At 40.4% G+C, this 25,618-nt stretch overlaps 2 protein-coding genes across 2 annotated transcripts in view; both read left to right on the top strand.

Moving 5' to 3' along the window:
* Window positions 1–217: 217 nt before the first annotated feature.
* Window positions 218–1,438, top strand: LOC105683159 (eukaryotic translation initiation factor 3 subunit H). Its single transcript, XM_012395560.3, has one exon. It carries the CDS (start codon window positions 354–356, stop codon window positions 1,362–1,364), a length of 1,011 nt encoding a protein of 336 aa, XP_012250983.1. The 5' UTR covers window positions 218–353; the 3' UTR covers window positions 1,365–1,438.
* A 332-nt stretch (window positions 1,439–1,770) lies between these two features.
* LOC105684757 (GAS2-like protein pickled eggs) overlaps window positions 1,771–25,618 on the top strand; it is a 36,159-nt gene continuing 12,311 nt past the window's right edge. The window contains exons 1-3 of the mRNA XM_012398384.3: window positions 1,771–2,433; window positions 6,078–6,256; window positions 16,352–16,879. Coding sequence (XP_012253807.2) covers window positions 6,086–6,256; window positions 16,352–16,879 — 699 coding nt within the window. The 5' untranslated portion in view covers window positions 1,771–2,433; window positions 6,078–6,085. The remainder of the gene's footprint in view (window positions 2,434–6,077; window positions 6,257–16,351; window positions 16,880–25,618) is intronic.

Here is a 25,618-nt window from a genome sequence, read left to right as displayed (position 1 = left end):
TAAGTTTTATTTCACAGAATTATTTAACGGGAGCTTATCAAACAATAAATTGTTTTGATAATATAAATTCATCCCGTATGAACAACACTACTAAAAGTAATGAAAACATGGCCAGCAACAACGATTCTATCGCGATTTCTATGATCAAATTGTCCGGCAGTTTCTATCAAAAATTTTTGTCGATGACTAGATCCCCGGGTTCCGCGGTTCGCTTCCATCGTTCCTTCCTTAACCTTTTTCGACAGTGTGCTACATCCATTAGTCCGTCAAGCGCACATCACAAGAAAGGTTTCAGTCAATCTATCACCCACTACTAGCATACAACAGTGAAAAAGTGATTTCCTATCGAAAAAATGGCATCGCGTGGTCAATCGAGGAGAATACCAGAGTCAGAGTCTCGTATAGACTATGTACAAACTGATGGCCTAGCGGTGATGAAGATGGTGAAGCACTGTCACGAAGAGTCTACAAGCAACATGGAAGTAGCCCAGGGTGCCCTTCTGGGTTTGGTGGTGAACAATCGTTTAGAAATTACAAATTGCTTCCCATTCCCCAAAAACGATGAAACCATGGATGAAGAGGAATACCAGCTTGCAATGATGCGCAGGCTGCGCCGAGTCAACGTAGACCACTTTCATGTTGGTTGGTACCAGAGTGCTGATGTTGGAAACTTTCTGAGTCATCCATTGTTGGAATCGCAGTACCATTACCAAACTTCGATCGAGGAATCTGTCGTGGTTATTTATGATACTGCTAAATCTGCTAGAGGTTTCTTGACTCTGAAAGCATATCGTTTGACTCCGCAAGCCATCCAGATGTACAAAGAAGGAGAATTCACTCCCGATGCATTGCGTACATTGAAAATTGGTTACGAATCTCTTTTTATTGAAGTACCAATTGTCATCAAGAACAGTCTTCTCACTAATATCATGATGTCTGAACTTGAGGAAATGATCCCTGAAGAAGAGGGTACTAAGTATTTGGATCTTGGTACCGCAACAGTGTTGGAAAATCAGCTGAGATGCTTGATGGACCGAGTTGACGAGTTGAACCAAGAAGCTATCAAGTTCAACCGTCACCAGCACTTAGTCATTCGTCAACAGCAGGACAAGAACCGTCTCATGCAGAAGAGAGCACAAGAAAATGCAGCAAGGGCAGCCAAGTCCGAGCCACTTCTACCAGACGAGGATATCAACAAGCTGATGAGGCCACTGCCAGTTCCACCACGACTAAACCCTATGATTGTAGCTGGGCAGATCAACACCTACAGCCAGCACATATCTCAGTTCTGTTCTCAAAGTTTGGCCAAATTGTACATCACTCAGAGTCTGCAAAACGCCAAGGAATCCAAGTCTACAAATTGAAATTCTTATGATATTCTGTAAGATTCATTGTATTCCATTTGCTTCAAATAAAAAGACTTCTTTCATGAACGAAATTCAAAAGCATATCATACGATTTCACTGTAAAACGTATCCAAGATTAAACCGTCAAATGTTATTTGTTCTGCATTGATAGACTTGATAAACAAACTGACGTTGCTGGTAAAGTTGAATCCTGTCACAAGATTTTTTCTCCATTTTTTAAAACTTTACCGTCGATAACGTTGTTACGCGATCATTATCATCCCCAAGATCAATTTTGAAAAACTTTCGAGGGCGTTAACTAGCGCCCTCTACCCCCTACCAAGATATCCTTGGAATACGTTTTCTTGGTAGTTACCGACGCATCACGGTACAGCGATGCATTTATACAGGGACGCATCGTTCAGGCGCGTTCAGTCTCTGCTGGGGACGTCATAGCACGAGCATGGGGTTCGAATACGCCCCGGGAAACGGATTTGACTTATTACTCCGAGTTTAATAAAATTCAATTGCAAACATCACCGCGCTAGTATTAATCGTTATTTTAAAGGGAGTTGTACGCGAATAAAAAAAATTGTTTAAAATCTTCTGTGATTTCATTGTGTTCATTTCTTTCATCTAAAATTGACAATTCAAAGTTTGAATAAGAGATATTTTTAATAATGAGGGGACAATTAGTGCACTCAAGCCACATTGTAAAAATGATTTTTGTTGAAAAAAAATATTACGAATAAATTGACGAGCCTCTTAAATCATAACACCATCATAACTGGTGGAAAACTTTGTTTTAATTTTTAAACATTTCAAACAAACTCATTTTATTTGTAAACAAAATACTTGAGCTTCTTCTGAATTGTTCTTACATTTAGACTGTATCATTGATCTACAGTAGACATTAACGACCAAATATCAGGACATCATCCAAAAGTTAGCGCATCAAATTTCGCTTTCCGTATCAATGAATGAATAAATCAACAACATCGATTAAGCAAATACTAGTGTCTCTGTGCATCGGAAGAAACCAGGGTCCGAGATTCTTAAATTTACAAGCACTGGATTATTCTTAGAGGTGAGAATTTATTTGATAATTTCCATATACCTATGATGCTAATAATCTAGCTGTATCCCAATTATCTATACTTTCTTCTAGTTCTCCATAGCCAATGCGAATGAGTAATACAAGCATAAATAAACACATTACCATTTCGATTGAATTGGTTTTTTTCTCATACGATTTGCATAGAAAATCTTTCAATTCCTATGTTAAGATACGCAAGTAACTGACCTTGACGATTTCAAACTTCTCGCAATCAACGATTTTTTTTTGCCTAGCACTCTAATGGTGATGATCGTTGTGCGGTTGTTTCACACTTAGAATTAGCATGAAAATAGAAATTGTCAATGAAATATCACCATTTTTCAAATAATCTTCCTTTAAATAATGAGACAACTGTGGTTGGTTTTACGGAAAGAATTTCAATTCTGGCAAGACAATGAATACTCTGAAGAGACATTTGTTTTCAATAATATTGCTGTTTTTTTCTAATTTCTCTTCTCATTACAATTTCGTATTATGTACAGGAAATCAAATTCATGTTCCCTATAATTTTTCCACCAAGAATTGAGAGAAGATATAGTTCGTCGTGCTTATTGTAAGAAAATAGATGATTATTTTATATGTAAAAGATAGACATTTTAGCATGCATAAATCGGCGGTTTATCAACTGGTTCTCTGATCAAAGTCTAATCGAGTAAGTTTGCATGATTCAGGCACCGGATCAGCTGCGCCTGTGTTTTGTCCAGGTATAGGTCACCGCGCACTTCAATTTGAAAACAAGAGAAATTAACCCACGAGTAACACACGTGTATTTATCTATTCAAATATCACAAGGTATACAGGTGTTTCCAATAACGATTCCCGGCGTACGTATAGGATCAGAAATGCGCGAAATGCAATAAAAGATAGAAGAAGTAGAAGGCACGCGCGCAAGGGTAAAAGACAGGAGAATGTCGAACCATTAGCATCTGACGATGAGAAGGAGAAGTCCGCTGCCGCTGCTGCAGCATCGAACGAACGCGCTCGAGAGTGAATGAAGTGCGACGCTCATTCACAAAGATGTTCAATCCGCTTCTACGGCTACAAACCTCAGCAGCGGTAGCAGCTGGGGGCTGGCTACCTGAAGTTTCTTTACAATGTTTATACAAAATCCAATCCAAAGACGCGTCTTGGAAGGATGCGCGAACGACTTCCATTCTCCTCGAAGAATTTTCCTCGCGATTCCCTTTCTTTTTTTCCGTTTCTTTTAGCTCACTTCTAATCCAACAGATCGACATAGGGACGACTCGACGTTTAGTTTCATCCGGCGAATAAAACGAGTTTATTATACCTATCTACTTTATAGAGAGGATACTGAAATAGAGCTTGCGGAATATTCAAACCTATAATTCATCTCGTTAGCTAAGGCGCTCGGATGATAAACGACTGTGAGAATGCTTCGAGCATATTATCGCTTACACTACTTGTTTATAGTAAATACGTGTGTATATCTACTAAACATTCGACGGCTCGTACGATATGTGGGATAAGAAGCAACAACTCTTCCCGCAAAACCTCGCTATCATCGTGATATAATACCTAACTACGTGTATACACATTGCTTTTCGCGAAACTCCGCAAGGAAATCCACGTAAAACCCTGCGGGAACAAGGAAAGCAACAGATGCTCGTGTTCGATTTTTTCCACCGACCCATTGCACCGATATCGCGTTAGAAATTTATTTATAAAAGTAATTTTTCCAATCTCTGTACCCTGTGTCGTGTAACAGACATCAACGCGTATCACTAGGGGTTCGTCTGTAATCTAGAGAACTGCGAAAAGGGGCTGACTACTCGATCTCGTTGCACTCCCCACGAAATCACACGAGGTTTCGTAAAAAAAACTCATCATCTCGCAGCTGGCTACGTAGCACCGAATTCCGCACCATAGAAAAAATATTGAAAATAAATTGAAGAGTGAAAAAAGAAAAAAAAAATTAACCAAGTCAGAAAAGTTGATGGAATTTCATTCCCAGACGCGTGGGCGATACTACTAGATGCTGTGCACGACTTTAGTCGGTCACACGGAATTTCTACAAGTATGTGTACTTTGTACGTAAGTTGGTATATAATATTATGTACATGTTTACGTGTGTAAACGGTATATGAGCTTGGTGCAGTATGATGTATAGATACGTGTCACATGTGCGCCAGTCCTCATTTTATAACGGTGGTTTTTTTTTTTTTTTTTTTTTTATCTTTTATTTTCCGTCTTTTTTTACACACAGCGCTTATTTAGCTTATGAAAAGAGAAAAAGAAGAAGCTCCACAAAGAATATAACAGACTTATTAACTGTTTATTATAATATTTTGTATTCACCGAATTGCATAACGATGCACCATGCGTTGTGCGCCACGCATTTGGACCGTTCAACTTGAACCATTAATTTTCATGCTGGCTAAATAAAATTGTTCCATAAGTAATTATTCGAATTTTTCAATTGAAGGTACTTTACTCTCAAGTTCCAACGTATGCGATGCGATGAATTGAAAATCTAATTTGGTGCCATGGTGTGGTGGGTGAAGATAAGGCACAAATACTCGTATCCTTAGAACGAACAATGGGTATAGGTACAATGTAACAAGATTCTACCAAGCATTTTGGCTGCTGATGGTGACATTTCATTATACGGCGGTCGCGCGCGCGTTCTGCCTTTCTAAATTCTAATCCGCGATATCCTCACACTCATCTCCGTCGCTCGTTTCGTTTACGATATTATTATAATAAACGAGCGCGAACTTTCAACCGCGCCATTATAAATTTAGAAAAAAAAATTAAATAACAACGATGAAACTTCAATCAATCCGTAGTACGTACGTAGCATGAAAATTTATTCATCGTGCATTCGAGACCTCCGAGTATCGTATTACTCTGCGATAATTTTCATACATTTGGGGCTTCTCTTCTCACTATTTTATGCAGTTCCACATTTACTGTTGCACACCTATACACGCACCACATGGTACATTTTGTCTAGTTTGCATAGAAAGTTTTCGTTACTCTCTAACCGCCGATGTATTTCGTGCTCGGGTATAACGACGCGCGACTTCGTCGTGTTACTTTTTCAAACGGTATAGTAATACATATGTACACAGAATCTATGAGCACAAGTGCACGAGTGTTGTAAGCGAAGTATGAGAAAAAATAAAAATAAACACAGAAAAAAAAATCCCAAAAGAAAATCACCGTCGCAAGAAAAAAGAAACAAAAATAAAAGGCCCCCAACGCTCGTCTTCTCGCCTGCAGACCTGCAGGAGCAACAGTATTTTTAGTTGTGAAGTAATCGATACGAATTAACATAATTTGTTATTCGAGGTACGATATTATACAACGAATGACATGATTGATTCTCTCCATCTCTTCCTCGTGCACCGCCAACTTCGTCTGCATTTTCAAACACGCCTCTTTTTGACTCCCCGTCTTAATATGTCCGTATAATTGTATTATTGCGGTTACACGTTGTCTCGTTCAAGGCTCGATAATTTATTGCAACGATAATCAGCCGATAGTACGCGACTATTTAAGGCCTGGAACGATAATTGCAACGATCGATTTCCTTTTTTTTTTTTTTCTTATACATTTATTCATCAATTTTATATGTATATTTCTCTTTGCAGTTTCGAAAATGTCGGTGCTACTCGAGGCCAGGCCCTACAGGCCTTTCAAATCGTCCGAAGAGTACCTTGTCGCTATGAAAGAAGACTTGGCCGAATGGTTAAACGCTCTTTATCCAGAGCTGAGAGTCAGCTTAGATAATTTCATGGACAGGCTAGACACCGGTGTTGCTCTTTGCAAGGTGAGTCAATATCCAATTACATTTTGTATCATACGTTCCACCTACGTTACCATATCCTATACGAGAATATAATAACGGAGCGTTTTAGTCGCGCGATTAAATTTACCAAAAATATCTGTACGTGAATAAAAGAGAAATTAACGAAATGTACGTCGATCGATAGGTCAGCCGAGGTTAATTCGAGAAATTCAAAACTAAAAAAAATACGACGTTTATGTTTTCATCCATGTGATATTTGAAAAGTGAATTTTATGAAATCGAAGAGAAACTAGGGAAAAAAAGAATTTTTAATACGATGTAACAGAAACTGTGATCTTTCTCGGGGAGATCGTTCGGTCGGATGACGTGGTTGAGTAAACAGAGAAGAAAAGCAAAAAAAAAAAAAAAAAATAGGAAAAAAGTGTGCCGCCCGCGAACGCTAGAATAATATTCGCGTGAAGTGTTCTTTCTCCCTCTCTCTCTATATAACAAATTTACAAATGACTAAGCATGTTTCCGAGCTATGAGTATTCGTTTTACGTACGTAGATACATGCAGGTAAGCCAGGACATGGGATATAGGATACAGTTAAGTCACGTGTGACATGTACGTATAACGTAAGAATAAATGATGAAAAAAGAAACGAAGAAAAAGGAGGAAATAAATAAACAGAAGGAAAGAAATTAAGGATGTCGTCTGCAGTATGACGACGACGATGACGGTGACGCCCCGGCGGAAACACAGCCGGTGCTGTAAAATACGTGCTCGGAATTCCCGAAGAAAGAGTCAAGAGTAATTAACTTGAATAGGACATCGCAAACTAACGATCGATTCAATGTCTCTGCAATTTCATTTCTATCTTTTACGTTTAATTTTACGGCTGGGAATCGGAAGCATCTATCCAACAACAAAAAAAGGAAACCACGGAACGACTATGGAGAGTCTGAATCGAATGGGGTTGGAAAGGTTGACTTGAAAACTTTTTTCAGTCCTTTCTAAGATGACGATTACTTGAAAATGAAGATTTGAAAATTTCTCAGGGGATTTTTTTTTTCATGGTTCTGCGGCGACCAGTTCGATACAAGTACCGTGTAGCGTTATACGATTATTTCCGCAGAGCGGAATCGCGATCACGGTGCGATATGCGGAGCATGCATTAAGCGTATCTGCGTATCATATAGTTACACATATTATCCATGCGTGTAGGCATATATGCACATATCCAGGTATATATCTATGTAATTCATATGTTGTGCACAGGAATTCTTTGGGTCGGGTTTAATCTATGCGCACTTTCTCCACCTTGTACTTATCGTCTACCTACTCTCAATATTTCTATAGGTTAAATTTATAACAAGCTAGGGAATTTATGTTACGCTATATAATACCTACGTACATAGGAACCTATATATCTCCATACCAACGTGCGACTAGATATATACGTTTAATATACCACGAGTGCATATCCAGCCTATAAGCTTATCTGATATTCGTTTATTCATTTATTTATTTATTTCCACTTCGAGCTAAACATTGTTCACGTTAAATGCTGTACATAGTTATATGTAACGAACCTATCGACGTACCGTACAACGTACCCATAAATATGTATAATTTGTAATCGGAAGATCGGTTGCATACGGTTGCCTAAAATATTGGAATCGATCTCGTTCCGCTCGGTCGCGTGACTTGGGCGGTCTTTTATAAAATCGCGGATTATAGCCATTGATTAGTGAAAGTTCGTGACCACGGCGGCGTTATGTGGCTATTATTGCAACGATGAGGATAACGTATATTGGAGAATTTCACACGGTATCCTTTTTGATATAGAAAAAAAAGGAAACGAATGATTTTTTTTCATTTCATCGGGATACGCCTGTTTACGCATCGTACGAGGTTTTCGATCCGATTGGCTGTCGAAGACTGCGGAATGTTTTCCGCCCCGAATACGTAATTGTTTTCGCTCCAAGTCGAAATCGGATGCTGAAAATCCAGTCGAATCGGTTGGACCCAGTTTCCGTTCGATGTGAATTTTAAATCGGTATAGAAATATCTGATTTTACCGAAATACCATCAATTATTCAACGACGTATCACTTTCTCCAACTTTAGGCTGAAATTTACGAAAACTTTTAATTTAGAGATTATGAATAAAAAAAAATATGTCTACGTGATTCGTTATTTAATTTAAATATAGCATCTGAAATTGTAGGTACTTAGTCGCGATTCCTCTCTATATTATATCTCTGCTACAACCTGTATACCTATACAGACACGAATTCAAGATTGTAATTATTTTCCCACAACTGCATGGTGCGGAGTACATAAAATAACCAGTTAGCTATATAATTATATACCTACTCGTTAATGCGGTATTATAATATGATACTTTACCCGACCTAAATAAGTTGTAATTTTCCATCCTTAGAATCGTTGCAAGTTCAGTCCTAGAGGAAATTCGCTCCAAAGAATGAGCTTTATTCGTCATAATTTCAGTCCGCGGGTGTGAACGCCACACTTTACGCTCGGTTAAATCAACCACATCCTTTGAGGACGACGCTGGACGCGTACGAATGACAATAGCAACGATAATGATAATTGCGTCAGTTGTAACTTTTGCAACAATTTGTAACGTGCAGCTTTTGCAACGCCTCGCGCGAATACCGTAGCGATATTTAGATTCAAAGTCGGTTCGCCGATCGTTCACGTGTTATATTAATGAGTATTTCGATCGTGCACGGACGAACATTCTTTTTCGTTTTGTTCATCTTCCGATACGCCCCGCGTAGAGGACCCGAGGGCCGAAGGGCCGAGGCGGAGTTTGAAGGCACGCGCGAAGAGCCTTTCCTGTCGGAAATGACAAATACGAAACGCCCCGAGTTACGTCCAACTACCATCGGTACGGGTGGTACAGGTAGACGTGTACGTACTCCTTATAAGGAGTCCCGCAACCGCCCGTAGGACAATTTTTCTCTCATTGCAATTCGATTTCATTCAAGTACATTACGAGTTACAAATTGACGCCGCTTTAGCTAAGCCTTCGCGCGTCGAGGGTTTCGTTTTTTCCTTTTTCGGTCGTCATTCGTTTCCAGTCGGGTATAAACAGTCGGTGGAATCGATTTTCGAAATCGGATTTTGAATGGGAAAAATGAAGCGAAGGATTTTGGCGTCTCGCCCCTCAGTGTACGAGGTAATTTTTGTAAACAAATATGTTGTACTCGACAATTAGGACGATTAGAAGCAATTTACACCAGCTGCTTGTTTAACGTTCCTTCTCGTTGCCCGGAATTGGGATTTATTGCGCGACGAAAGCTTCGACGTTATTCTTCAGCGGCAGCAAAAGCTGCGGCAGCGTTACAGGCATGTGACCAGATGAACCCGATTATTGCGGGGTCTCATTATGGAATATCGGCTTACGTGGATTCTGCGGGAATCGGGCCGCTCGATTCCTGTAACATCACGTTCCATGCGCGCCTTTATAGTAATTGTGTACATAATCTGTGCCAACCACGTGTTCTACCGGTAGAACTGCATCGCTCTTTTGTTCGAAGTATGGAATTCTAGCATTCACATCGGACAACGTTGAACAATCCATGTACGACAATTAGGCAATTGCATCGAATTCCCTCGAACAAAATCAATTCTTTTCACAACTTTGTCACATCTATTTACGAATGCACAATATCCGATCTCTTTTTCTACAAACCTCTTCGGTACACCCCATCCAAGCACAACTGGAAGGCGAATTTACATCACAACACAAAATGGTAGAAACAAGTAGAAATGTAGCACGATCGATTCCAATCATCGAAAAAATTTTATTCCCAAGTCGGGTGCCAAGTTCACATAGGTATAAGAGCAGCCCCTATATTTTATTTGGTCTCATCTATAAAAGTAAGAAATTAAGCGACAATGCGGGTTCGTGCAACTCCGGATCGCTCGTTGGTTAGTTAATTACGTTCGGGAATTTGAACCGCAGGGATCGAGCGAGCTAATTGATTTTTGGACCAATTAGACAAACTATTGTGTCAACAATTATGGTGTAGCTGGAGTATTTTCTCTCACTCATACTCGAAACGCAGCGTGGGGTATGGCAGGGCCACGAAGGGAGAATGAGAAAAGAAGCGGCTGTGAAACGTACCCTGCAGGAATACTGCTGTCGGAAAGTACATGGTCTAAAAATGCTTCGGCTGCTGTGGTACTACCTCACCATTGAATGAGATAAACACATTTGTCTGCCGCTGCTGTTCCTCCACCCCCATAATCCGTCTAAATATACCCGTTTTCACAAAGGCGACGTTTCTAAGGGCGGCTTGAACAAATATCCTCCGCACGAAAATAGAACAAACGAAAGGCCACCTCGGCGGAAGCTTTCCGTACAACTGATGGAAATCGGATGCATTTCAATTCATCACGTCTGCATTCCGGATTAATTTTATCCAAAATATAATTTGCACCCTAGGAATCGCTCTAACTTGAAATAAAAAAGAACGTGGAATACCGATTGTTTCTCGGTCGAGAGAAATTCACATTTTCTAAAATCAAGGAGTTCCGACGAAAATGGATGCAGGGCCGAAAAAGAGTGACGAAAAGAAATGAACAATAAAATCCTGTGGACTCGGGGGAGCGCGTCGAATTACTCAAGTTTTGAGCATACATGTTTAAGTTTCGGTCACGAATATTATGACTACCGCGTTTCACAAAGACCCTTTGACAGACCCCAACTGCAGGCCCGTGTAGGTCTTAGTTTCTTTTTTGTTCAATTTTATTTTGAAATCTCCGAATTTTCATGCACCGCGTCGTTCGACCGGCGGTCCAAGAAGATGTATGACCAATCCGTTGAATGCATAGAAGAAACGTTTCATATACATCGATTGTGAGAAATAACAATTTATTTAAATTTCATCCAATAAAATAGCTGTCCCGCTGCACTTTGAACCGAACCTCATTTGACCCGAGAAACTTTGTTAGTTCCGAGAAATGTGAAATAAATTCGGTCGGATTGAACGTTATTTGGGTGAATTGAATAAATTATGATTAATTATAATACGTGAAAACCTGAAATCGTTTCGAGCTTCCGAGTAATCATTCATATTCGGTAAAATTTTCATTGCAACAAAAATTTCTTTCACTGTTAAACAATTATTTTTTTTTTCTAAAAATGTGAATTGAAATCTGTTACGTGTCTCTTTCAATTACGAAAAATACTAGCCCTATACATCGCAGATATTTATACGAAAACGACGATTGTTTTAGAAATTGTTTATCACAGCTCTACACAATTATGGAAAACGAACGAACCGTCGCGTAACGACGTCGGATCACATACCTATGTACATATAATAGTTATGTAAAGCTGCCGGCTTCGTAAATGGGTTACATAACCGTCAATTATGTAGTATTATAATTTCTGACGATTAAACAGTTGACGATTTATTATTACAGAGTTCACATACAATTACGTTATTATGGTAAAGACTCATCGTCGTCATAATAATCTTTGCCAATTCGAAGTGGATGACTAATACGATTCCTAATTATATTAACAAGACAAAATAGTTGTACGGTGCGCCAATTAACGGGGTGATACCTAACTTTATTTTTCTTTTTTTACGAATATTCAATCCTTTTTCGAATTTCATCAAACTTTCACGATTATTTTTAATGGGTTGGTCTAGGATGCCGTAATTATGTGAAGAAGTTTCGAGAGCTCGATCGTTGTAGGTACCTTTTATTTCAGAAACAAGTAATTCCGAAATGTTTTTTCACCACTTCGATGTACTTTCCCCACCGCAACGCCATAATTTTCGGCATTTTTTGTATATTATTACAGGATTGCGTTCGATAAGATGAAAAAAAAAAAAAAATCACGTTCGAACGCGTGCCGAACGCGCGGTTAACTTTCGCGTCGTCGTTGATGTGAATTTTAATTGAGTGGATAATTTACACTTCTACACATACGTAGAATTTTATATTTCACGACGCATGAGATGTCCATCTTCAGCACGCGCCTCCAGCTACCGACTGGAATACATCGGCTTCCGTATACACAAGCCAATATCTGGAGATAATTTTGTATTCCTTATATGCACATACATAAACATCCGCTCTATAATTCAGCTAACGATTTTGAAAAGCGTCTTCGATATCCTTGCTTTTCAGAACTGATACACGTATGATATACGAACATACAATTGAACTTTTGTCCCGTAACTTTTTGAAATGAATGTTAAAAGTTTTGTTTTGTCAATCTACGAAATTTTCACATCGAGATATCCCAATCTTTCTGCAACAAAAAGTGAAAATATGGTGATCGATCAATCAATTTTATAGATAGATCAATTTAACTTGTGAATTCAGATTCCTGAGATCAAAATACATAAGAATAGCATTTAAAACCCAATTGAAAGAAATGTTGATTTTTCACCCCAAAATCGAAAAAACTCCAAGGGGTACCCCTTTGGATTTTTTCAATTTTTGGGCCAAAAATGAAGTATTTTTAAAATTGATTGTCGGACACTTTTCTAGTGTATTTTGACCCCAGGAACACGAATCCGTTGAGTAAATTGAGCTACGAATTTTTCCCATCAAGATATCCTTGATTTTTCATTTTTCGGATCAATAAATTAGCGATAACTCGATCAATATTGTAGATGGACCATTTTGGCTTCCAGATTCGAATTCCTGAGATCAAAATACATAAGAATAGCATATAAAACCCAATTGAAAAAAATGTTGATTTTTGACCCCAAAATCGAAAAAACTCCAAGGGGTACCCCTTTGGATTTTTTCAATTTTTGGGCCAAAAATGAAGTATTTTTATAATCGATTGCAGAACACTTTTCCAACGTATTTTGACCTCAGGATCACGAATCCGTTGAGTAAATTGAGCTACGAATTTTTTCCATCGAGATACGGTCGATTTTTACTCGTATATGTAGATCTTTGCACCGCCAAGTCTTCGTGTGTAACGACAATGATAATGATAATAATAACAGTAATAATAATAACAGCTGAATTAACGGATGTATCAATTTAGGTCTAGCATATGCAGCTGGAACTGTAAACCGTGATAATCGAGCGGTATCAGGCATTGATCCTATTCATTATCTGCAGCGACTGAAATGTGGAGCAAAATTCGATTGAGAAATTCGAAAAGTTATCGCACATTATGTGGACGATTAGGTCGACATCGTACAGTTGTGTCAGTGAGAAATATTAATTGACCAAAAGAAAGAAGGATTTATTAGAAGAATTCTTCGTATCTGTAAGTCTATAAATTCTTTGAGACCTATATTCTCCTCTTTTTTCGAGTATAACGTCGTTTCAGCAAGATAGCGATTGGACCGACTTTTATGTATTTATATGGAGATACAAGCACATGCTATATGCGCATATTTGTACATAAAATAAGAGATGATTACATGCCCGTCAAAGTGCGTTCACGGAATACAGTAATATATAGATATATAATTATAAACCTATAGACATACTACACGCGCGTGACGGTAGTGGTGGTTTTGCGATATCATTTCAAGAAACGTTCAACATCTGTTTCCGTTGTTGGTGTACAATACATCGCATGCGTCATTGTAATCTAATGATTTATCGCGTAGTTATTAAACCAGAATAATTAACTCTCTCAGCCCAGAATCTGTTGTAACGTATGTATTGCATATTGTAACTCGATCTTTTCTATAGTATTTCGATGTTTCCATTTTCGAATCACCTTTTTTGCATCGTCTGATGAAATGAAATGCACTGGATAATGTTATGATAGAAGGAACTCCGCGGCGGGGCAGCAAACCACAGGCGTTTATAATTTAAGATATATGCATCGTACATGATACGCGCGTACGTGCGTGCATATGTATATGGTAATAATATTCATTCGGTTTAGTTAGTAAAGCGTAGAGATGATACACCAACTACGGGGGGGTCAGAGGCCACATAATGCGACAGACATCCTGCCTTCTACTCATCTGCAGCCCATATCGCCATATGTGCTCGACTTTTATCCAGCGGTTATCAACCTTTATCATCGTCAAATTGTCGCGAACCACATGACCCGCGTTGCACTTTACGATTAGAGATAAAACCGTTTTCGACTCGTCGAGATGTTTATATTTACCGTGAACGTGGTCTTCGTTGAGTCCGAACGGATCTCTTTTTTCTATAATCCAAAAAATTTCTATTTCTCATATAATTAACGAACGGGTTATAATGCGACCGTTGATCGAAATGATTTGCCCCAGATAAAGACGAGAAACTTCATTTCCGTCAGAAGAGAAAATGAAAATTATCAAAGAAATTCGGCTCGATTTTCGGCGACTTACTTAGGACTGTGTGCATAACATTACTTTTCGAGTTGAGCTGCGTTTTTTTAAACAAGTATATCCGAATCGTCGATGACGTTGACTCGGTTAAGGGTTGCAATCCCCAACGCGTAGGGCAGCCGGCGGCGGTCCTCTGTTCCCATTTTTCAGATCTCGATTATCCCTTGGGACGAATAACGGAGGCTACCGTGCAGCTATACTTCTAATGCCGCTGTATCACGAGACCGGATGCTGTCACGGATATAATTTGTAGACGTGTGCATTTGAATGCGTATACGCGCTCATTTATTTTATATATAGCTATGGATCTGTATAAGCACACGTACGCGTGAATGTGCGTATACGCGCGGTGCATACAACACTCATTTTCTTTTTTAATATTTTTTTTTTTTTTCATCCGAACCTTCGTACATTATATTACGTACACGTGTGCTCCCTTGTCAAAAAAGAGTCACTCGCGGCACCGAAGCCTTTGCAGCCCTTGAATTTGGTTCACGGTTCGTTTCGAATGTGTCTAAAAATATACGGCAGTGATCCAATGAAGGAATTATATTGTAGACGAATCGTCGAGAAGATAATGGAAAAAATTCATCGGAATTTAAAATATATCACTAATATTTGTTGCTACCCTTTCGAATGTTCTTCTAGTTTTGAGAAGGTGAAAAAAAAAAAATAAATAGAAGGACCACGTGGGAAATCAAAGTAAAAAAAAAATGAAAGAATGAAAAATAAAAAAAATTAGAAAAGAGGTTCGAGAATAATGATGATGATAATTTTAGTCGCCATAAACGGCGTCGCGTGGAGTGCTGCAGGTATTAAAAATAAACTTTCATCATGGTAGGTATTTATGCTGCGACCGTTCGTGGTTCAAAGTCCTTTAAAAGTCAGTGCAGTGTAGTAGACGGTATAGGAAACAGCTATTCGACGAATAAGGATCTAATACAAATGCCGCGCGATTCATTGCATTGCTTTACTATATGATTATACCCGTACCGCGACCGTTGCACGACGTCCCAGAAGTCGTCTCTCTGTTCTTCTATTTTTCTCCTTATCATCCCAAATGTACGGTATGTTTGACGATGATTTCCTCATTTGCAGCGAATTTTCGACTCACATCCCTGACGTGATACGAACTGCAAATTTACTAGACACTAAAACTAGACAGAATTTTGAAAGCAGATAATTATCGTATTGTCCCTCAGCGTTTGCGCGGTGCCGTGCCCGTAACATGTATATTATGTTATGAGTATGTACAGCTTAGGTTAGCCACCTATATCGTGGAGATGAAATGCTGCACGTGCAGGGGAACCACGCGTGCATGTTGTAGAATGGACGGAACTATTAATTACTCGGTAACACTTACAGCTGCGCCTGCAGTCGGCCGACTTGTCTTTTCATTCAACAGCAGTCTACTACCTTTCACTAACTATCCGATATAGATAAAGATGGAGAATATGGCAGCCGCGATATGACATCAGGCTCGCTTGTTCGAAACTAGTTACAAAACTCTGTAGGCGAAATAAACGACGAACGGAAAGACAATGGGGGAGATAATTGATGATTTCTACTTGGTTTCGTATTTTTTATGTTCAATTCTTACTCCTCCGAATCGCGCGAGCCGCTCTCGCGTCCTTCCCCGCGAGATGCGTAGAACTTTCCGTCTCGCTGGTTGTTTGAAAATTTTGGAATTTCGCACGGAGACAATTGGCGAACGTCACGTGCGCTTGATTCCGACGATACATCGATTTTGGTTTCTCACATTCTGCTCATTTCGATTTCAGCATGCCAACAACGTGCGCAAGTCAGCATCGGACTACGTGGTGAGGCGCCAGGCGCGTAAATTAATGACGCGCTCGATGACGTCCTCGTTGGCTGTGCCAATGAGCAATTTAAGCGACGTCGCTTTTTTACCGAACGCCAAAGCCGGGACTTTTTTCGCCAGGGATAACGTCTCGAATTTTATCTCGTGGTGCAGAAACAGTCTCGGTATAATAGAGTGCCTTCTCTTCGAGACGGACGATTTGATAATGCGAAAAAACGAACGACACGTTATCCTATGCCTTCTGGAAGTCGCTAGACGCGGTGCGAAGTTCGGCATGCTAGCTCCCATGCTGGTGCAAATGGAGAGACAGATAGACAGGGAAATAGCTGCCGAAAACAAGGCGGCCAACGTCGCCAACGGAGCCAATAACGAAGAGAGCGACGACGACGACGACGATTACGAGGAAATGCACGAGGAACAACCCTGTCTCATTTACGGACCACAACCGCAGATCGTTACCAACGATCTCAAGAGTCTGGACGAGATGGTGAGTGGAATTTGATTTTCATTGATATTTGTCATTCCCCCTTCCGTTTACCGTGATTCGAAAATCGGAGTCGATTAATTGCGGGTTCGGCATCTCTCTAGGTCGCGGTGACGATGATAATTCGTGATTGTAAAAGTAGATTAGTCGAAGCTGATTAATTGCGGGCGCGTACGTTATAGTGCCTGCATATACGGGTCACGTGGCGAATTGAATTTACGTCGCGGGTCGTTCGTTCGTTTATTCATCCCGATACGTTATACGCGATGCCAGCTATAACCAACTTTAGTATCGAGAGACTCGGCAGTCGCTAATTACGAAACAAATTCCTCCTCTTCGGTTTTACTTGGAATCGAAGTACGCGAGATCGAAAAGCGGGAGCCGCGACTCGACTGTAACAAGCCTGAAAATCGTTCAATGAATTCTACGACGGCTCAAATTGCTCTACAGCGCGGCATTTATACCACCTTCTATACATTTACGAAACTTCTGAAACGGAGCCGTTTTACCTCTTGCATAGCTCATACTGATCTAACAATTTCGACACCGTGTTTCTTATTTATACTACAGAAAAAAAAAAAAAAATCGTGAAAAATAATTACCGTCAACAGACCTGAAATGGAGTTCTTTCAATTCTCAATATTATTGCAAATTAGTTTATGCATACGACAAAGCGAATTCCACTGATGAAATCAAAATCTCCTCAAGGTCCTATTCCTGCAAACTATTAAAACGAACCGACCTACGTGTCGGCGGAACAAAGACAATTTTTGCTGCAATTCTTTCTCCTCTCAACGAACTAATTGTAGTCCATTCTTTTTCCATTCTTTTCTGTCAAGTAATTTTGCATAAACGGCGTTCAGGCATTGCTCTGTCAAGTTTCAGCGGGTAAGTTCCTCTGCGTTATTACTACGTATAGTTACTTGGGGGGGAATACATAAATGTCGGAGCTTGCACCAGGTACATTATGTTGTAGTACATTCGTGTACACCGCGGGCGAAACTACTCGATCGCGAACTGCGTTAGGAATGTTGCTACGCTGTACGGTGTGCCACTGCCGAGATATGTTCCGGGGCTGGTCGTCGGAGATACGACGATCTTTATTAGTTTTCTCTCTATTTTTTGTTTACGGATCTCGAAAAGTCAGCACGATATTCCGAAAACGACGAATTCCACGGAAATCGGCTTGACGAGCTCTCTCCAGCGATAACGAGGAAATCGTGGAGATAACGCTCCGAGAAGATTCTCTTTCAAATTATGATTTGTTTTTCATTCTCGCCGCTGTAGAGATTTTCCGGACGATAACAGATATTAGAGACTTCGTAAAAAAAGAAAGGAGACGGAAGCATTCTTTTTCCCCTGTGATTTCGTTAGCCTGTTCGGAGACAATTTTTATCGGATGTGCATCAAAGGGATGAGTTGGAGTTGACAGAGAGAAACACGAGCGATGATTAACTTCGTATTCAAGATAAATTCAAGGAGTCATCGCACGCCGTATAGTTAACATTGAATCGATGGATTGATAATCATTTCGCCGATCGAATAAGATAAGCAAAACCGAGCGATAAAGTTGAACGGTTAACAAAACATCGACGTTATATTGAAGTGCGTACGCGACCTGCGGCAGGTAGACCACATCGCTGAGGAATCAACCGTAACGTTTTTTTCTAATTTTATCATTATTAACAATGATTATTATCGTCATTTTATACACGGTCGTATGGTCTACCTGTTCGTATAGCTGTTCCGGGGAACGGAACAGTTCATCCATTGAATCGCGCCTTGTTATGCCAAGGAAAAGAAGAATATCCACGGGTCGAAGGTTACATACCTACTTCTTCTTTCTTTTTTCTCGTGCCTGTAAGATGCGATCGGTTACCCGGCGGATCGTGCGGATGTTCTTGATTTTGTCATTTGTAAATGATGCCGCTTTTCAGGGACAGACATCGCAGGCGAGACCGAAGTGGGAGGGGGTATGAAAGCAATACACATAAAATTGTTGAAAATCGCTTTTGAGAACGAAGCTTAATTGGTTTTTTTTTTCATAACGTTCCTCGCTCACTTTGTTTCTGTTTTCAAACATCGACGATCGTTATTCGAGTATATGTAAAAATCCATTTGTCTAGGCCCTCGTAAGACGCCATACATTCCCTTGGCGATGATCGATACAGGATTCTCGACATTCGATTTTCGGGGAATCCCCGCAGTGTGAAATTCAATGGAGGTATATACCGCATGCTTCCGTCCGCGTATAGATTTACGTATAATTTCGCGGTGCCTAGTTCGGCCCGTGAAAACTAAATAGATATATATGAACAGGAAAGAGGAGAGGAGGTAGAATTCAACCTTTCTTCGCAAGCGCTGCCCTGCCGCTGGTGGAGACTTTCGTATTGATCGGGTTGCCCCATTTCGCGTGCAGAGATGTCAAGTTCAAGGAAATCGCGTTTATCAAAATTTATTCGTAGGTGGTTATTATTTTCGCAGGCGCATACTCGTTAAAAACAGGTTTGCAATTTTTTGCACTTTTTCCTTTTCATCTCACAGCCAGTTTCTGGTCTCAAATCATCGTTACGCTATACGCTAAAAACGACGAGATTTGCAAAGTGGTGATATTTTACTCTTGTCGTTTGGTGTATATTTGATAATATTCATCGCCCAAGAATTTCTAGTCAATGATCTAGGAGACAAAACGTTTTCATTCTAAATTTACTTTTACATATTCCATCGATTCGCTTCTCATTTTTCTTCTCTACCTTTAATATCCCGATTACTGAGCAAAATCTAAAAAATCAAAGACCATATCCTTTGAACAATCTCGTATTCTGGTATGAAATCTGACGCGGGGGTGTCCCGAGGGATGGATATCCGATCATTCTCGAGCAAACAATTGAGCGCTTTTTGAGCCGACATTTTAACATAATGTTTCCGAAGTCAGTTTTATCTTCTCTTCGTTCAGAGTCTCGTTTTGCGATAGTTCAACATACGCAGTGTGTCGTGTACTGTACCCATTTTATCTCCATCGGTCGATATGATAAGTGACTATCTGGTTGTACGCTCGTGAGATACGGACAAGGTAGCTCTTGCGAGGTGAATAGAAAAAAATAAAGAATAAATAAATAAGAGAAACGCTCTTCGAAACGTACTTTATAATTTTATATTACGTTATCTAGTTTTTGAGACTCCCTCAACATTCTCTTATCTATGTATCACGCACACCCGTACAAGTATACTCATACATTTTGTTATCGTCTTGTCAAAACATTGACTCGAATTCACGTTGAAAAATTATTATTAGCTTTAACGAAAATTCTACTCATCCGGCTCAATTGCACGCGTACTCATTCCTATTTATACACGTATGTATATTCGCAACTTCCCTTTTCGATAAAACGTGTGAATTTTTTTTTTCTTCTTCTTCTTTACTCCGCCCCTCCCAGATACCCGATGTCCTCGATATTTGTTAACGCTCAACATCCATTTCACTTCCGCTCGACGTTTGTCTTTGAAAAAAGAAATTCGCAGAGTGAAAATGAAAGATCAATTGTAAGTTGAAAATAATTCGCGTACGTTGTACAAATTCTTGTTCTACACCGAATCGGATGGATTCAGCGCTCAGCGATTCGCTAAATATAATAATAGCGAACGGTACGATAGAGTTTCCGGAACTCAGCCCGCAGCGGACTCGCTCGCCTATCTTATATTTTATCCGACGTAGAGCGCGAGATGACTAAGTATTGTAAAGTTAGATCATTCAGCGGGCGTAAATAGTCGAGTGAATCAGATCGCGGTGAATACTCTTCATTAATCTGGCGTGTAACAGGCGCTGTAATATAACCAGCTCATGTTATCCACCAACGACTGGATGGATGCAACAGCAGCAACGGCAGCGGCGAAGTACGGCTCAAATGATAACGCGAGGCAAACACGCGCCGAGGCGCGGCGCCTTTTGATTTCTTCCAACATAATAGCCAGAACTCTGCGCTCGTACAACGCGCTCCTCAAATCATTCTTGTTAGTCGAGTAATTCCCATTCAAGACTCGCCGTAACGATGCGTAAATCTCATCCCGAAGCGCGGATCGATGCGCCCGGTCGGGAACGGAGAGAAAATAGATGAAAAAAGAGAAAAATCGCCTCGAACTTCCGGCCAGACAAAAAATACCTACAGATCGGCCCGGCTGTTCGAAAATTCGTCACCTTGCTCTTCGTTACAAAAAAAAAAAAAATGAAATTTTGAACGACTGAAAAAAAATTGGAGCTACACCGATCGGGAATATTTATCTGATAACTTTTTCAAGAAGTTCTTTTTTTTCGCGGGCCAAACGATCAATTTGTAATATCGCATTCGAATGGATACGTTGCACCGTTTGTGAGTTGCGTCCACAACCCCTATTGCGCGTTCCTCGTCGTCTGGAGAAGTTTGTTATTCGCCCTGAGCAGGTCGATATATCGAACCTCGAGTAAACTGCACGTAGGTACATTACGTACATATGTGCAGGCTCCTCGTTTGATTTTATCGAGATACACGAGTGAGTGTGCTGCGGTTCCTCAAAAGGGCCCTAGAGTTCGATGATGAGTCGTTGGCTGTTTGACCAAATTTTCATCCCGATTTATGAACGATGCAGCTTGGTGAAATTTCTGTACGAAGGAGGCGTGATCGCGACTTAAAGTGATCGAGTATTCGACGTTTTCGGTATTTCGTAAGAAAAAATTTCACTCCTACGAAGAAGTAGCGCACGCAGAATCATCTTGAAAAGCCCTTTGATGGGTTGAGATAAGAGCGTTGCATGCCACGAGAAATATACGGGATGATAATTCGTCGATGGCACTTAGGATTGTATCTGTGGAGAGCGCGTTTAATTGTTTTCGAGTGGTTCGTCGTCCGTTGAATGTAATCGTAAAAAAGGGTGTTCCCCTCATTTTACCGGAGCGCTGCGGGCGGTGCCGAACGCGGTTGGGATCATCGCTTCGGCTTATTACTCGCTTATAACGTGCAATTAACGTGCATGTGCGCTACACGTACGCGTACAAGTATACGTAGAGATACCTATGGTACGAAGTGTACGAGCAGAGAAGGCTATCGAGCCGTGCAAGGTCTCTTTGCGGTCCAAGTCTTAGCTAATAATCGCTGTTTATCCAAAGAGAAATGGGTCAGAAATTCAATACTAATACCCGCTGCTCGCGATCTCATAGCTTCGGACTAATGGATCAGTCACCGAGTCATACGTGAGATCCGATCAGAAATTTCACCTCGTCGGATTCTTTGGACGAAACGAAACAGGGAAAATTTCATCTCTTGGTATACGTCGTCTCTTAAAAAAAAAAAATAATCGAACATCCAAAGTTTTTTCGGAGTAAAATAACATCGTTGCGGCACTACGCGTTAATTGCGACGATAACGCGCGTGTTTATGTGCGCGTATATGCTCGATGTTTACGTATGCACGTGCGTAAAGAAATTCTTCGGACCTCTTTCTCCGTGGTGCACGGTAACGTTAGGAATCTTCGGAATTCTAACGGAGTTATTTTAAGTCTCAAACCGACAAATAACTCGGCATTTAAATCAGAGCTGCTGATGCACTCCGCTCTGCGAACGTGTGCCGCACGGAGTGACGCGCTCCGAAAAGTAAATTCAGCATGCTTGATGATCGCGTATCGTCGCGCATGCAACTGGATCGGGGCACGCGACATCGATCGCTCCGTTGTATCGGATCGGAGGACGCGAGGTGACGTCGACCGATCGTGAGTTTCGAAGATGTTGGACGTGTATCTTGTGCATTTTACGACGATGACACGAAACTGACGTCTCTGATCCCGTGGGAAAGAAAGGTAGAAGAGTTTTTGAAGCGAAGAGAGGAAGAGGCGCGTCGTATCGATGGATTTTATAAGTGGCGCGGCTACGGGTTCCACTTTGTCAGAAATTTGTCGCCGGTTTATTCTAGGTATGGGAAATTGGGACCAACGTCCTCTTTTTCTCTAACGATGCCGATCCTCGTGGACCTCGCGATACCGACGTGCTTTCACGTCTAACCATATAACGTGGAGACTCCATCGATAGATAGCTATAAATATAAATCTACCGAGTACCCAACCATATCTACCCACCTCGAAATTAAGGCTAACAACCAATCGACGTTACGACTGCGTCGTTCGCTCACCTACTCTTAACTTCGCTAATATATGTGTCGCGACATGTCCGATTAAGTGAGAAACCACCTGGTTCTTACTTTAGACTCATAACGAACGTGAGTATGTATAGGTAAGACGCGGTCGACGTAACTGACGGAAAGATGCCAAGGAAGTTTGAGCGATATTGGAAGCGACATTTTTGCAGTGAGCTTTACTCTGGTCTTCAGCTCTCCCGATGAATGTAGGCTATTCCAATAACGTCGCGGAGCTCCGCTAATATAGACGTACACGAGGTATAACTTATATTCCAACTAGGGCTTCTGAACGTCGGTGGAGATTTTTCTTTTTCCCTTACTTTACTTTGCTTTTCTCTCCTCCGGTTTCCTCTTCTCATTCGCCATTCCCCCTTTCGTCTTATCTTCCCTCCGTTCCTCTTCAACTCGGCGAGCTTTTTTCCGCCGCGTAAAATCCGCTTTGATTCGCGTTCGATCGTCGTGCTCCTGTAACAAACCAGCCGCCGGTAACCCCCGCGCACGTCCTTGACTCTTTGTTCGGAACGTAACCGGGCATAGAATTGATCCTCAGGTATATCCGGTGCCCATCTATCCTTACCTAGATGTAAGGCGTGCCTCGGTGTGCCTGTATCTTTCGACCAATATCAACAACTTGGTGTATAGTAGCGGTTTACTTCACTCGAGGTCATCGCGAAGGACACGGAGCTATAGAATGACAGGGGCGCGGTGTAATGTGTCCGTAGCTACTTTGTCAACCCTATCCATAAATACAGAATTATAATTGGTTTTTATTTTGAAAAATGAAGCGTTCTCATCCTCACTCGAATTACCGTTCGATTGACCTTTCATTTTTCGCCGGTGTCGTTGCAGTTTGCCAATTGATTTACTTTATTTCTATGCCATTTTAATCGTTATTTAAGAATTGAAAATTTGAATATGAATCAATCCCGCCGGATTCTATACGGAACGGAAACGTGATGAAATGAAAAAAAATAAAAAAGAAGCCAAACTACAACAAAACAAAAATTGTAATAATAATCTGTTATCCGCGTAGGCTTGCCACTCCTTGAAGTTATACCTGAACGACTTTTAGTAATCGGTGTAATTTATCAAACCATTTCTAATTAGTTATACCTTTCAAGTTTTTCATTCATTCGTTGTACAACTATTTCGTACGTATTTTGAGAACGTCGTATACCCTATGGTATGATATTAACGAAGGAATTAAATGAAATAACGCTTTGCTGCGCCCCCTTCGATTCCATTTGAATGGGTGGTATTCTTTGCGTTCGTTGAGATTCGTTTTTTAAATATAATCGAGCGAGAGAAAACGCCTTCGGTTATTATTTCCAGAAATAATTTCACAGATATCGGGACAGTCGTTCAACATATCTATGGTCGTACGTACGTATACAGTGTTGAGTTATTGACGGATGCATACACCTGTTTCTCCGTATGAAATTGCAATTAAATTATAATATGTAGTTACCGGGTACTTATCCTCAATGCACGTACATGCGCTGTACACTCCAAAGTACGCTACGTACGTACGTACGACACATTCAAACTTCCTCGTGGCATCCGCACTGCGGTGGACTGCGGAAAGACTGCACCAGACGATGGGTGATTAATTGCGGAATAAGCAATTGAATATAATTACAATTTTCTTCGAGAAAAAGATAAAATACATTATACTGCAACGGCAACGCGTTTGACATAACTCTATTGAAGCGCAATTTTTCAAATCTGTATAGTACAGCAAACGTCAATTCCCGACGAGATTTCATATCGTCGATCGGATTTTTCACTCAGATACGAAACAGCTGGCAGTACTTCAAAAACAATCTACGTCGCATGAACGAGTGAACGAATTTTTATTTCCCTTTTTTTTTTCCTATAGGCTTTTCATTAGCGCACGGGGTAAAGGGTTTTATACGCAATCGCATCGCACAAATCTTTTGCGGCGATCTGAAGAGAAAACAAATCGACGAAAAAAAAAATCCTCGAACCAAGGATCTCATTTGAAATTCAGTAATGATTTTCTTCCTTTATACCGCGTTGAGGGAATGTTATTTTTATCGCATTATAAATGTAGTATGAGTGAATATGCAGATTCTTTTCGACGTGGAGTATATAAATAAATAAATTCGCACAGGTAATAACGTGAGTATACATAATTGATGGTGCGATAAGCTTTGATTTTCATTATACGAACGCATAAAAAAATATCCTCTTTGAACAGCATCAATTGAAAAGTGAAGTCAGCTGCAAATTGACAGGTAGGAAAGTTGACGTTTATAACCCTTTTATGCAACGCGGTGCAACCAAGTAGAGTTTATAACGCTGTGCGGTCGCGCATCGATCGTTGCAGGATTAACAAATGGAAGGAAAAGAAAAAAAAAGAAAAAAAAAGAAAAAAAGATTAAGAAAAAAAAGAAAATAATATCAAAGAAGCGAAGTCCATGCAGATAAAGAGGTACGGAGGTCGGAAATCGTGATTATAATGTTTAATTAATATGGTCATATACAATTATAACACACGAGGCGATGTGTGTGTACTCCGCGATGATTCCACGGCGGCTGCGGAGTTGTTTAGTTTGCA

The sequence above is a fragment of the Athalia rosae genome, chromosome 2 (assembly GCF_917208135.1).
Source record: "Athalia rosae chromosome 2, iyAthRosa1.1, whole genome shotgun sequence".
Lineage (NCBI taxonomy): Eukaryota > Metazoa > Arthropoda > Insecta > Hymenoptera > Athaliidae > Athalia > Athalia rosae.
Note: the sequence above shows the minus strand (reverse complement) of the source record. Positions and strands in the feature narration are given on the sequence as shown.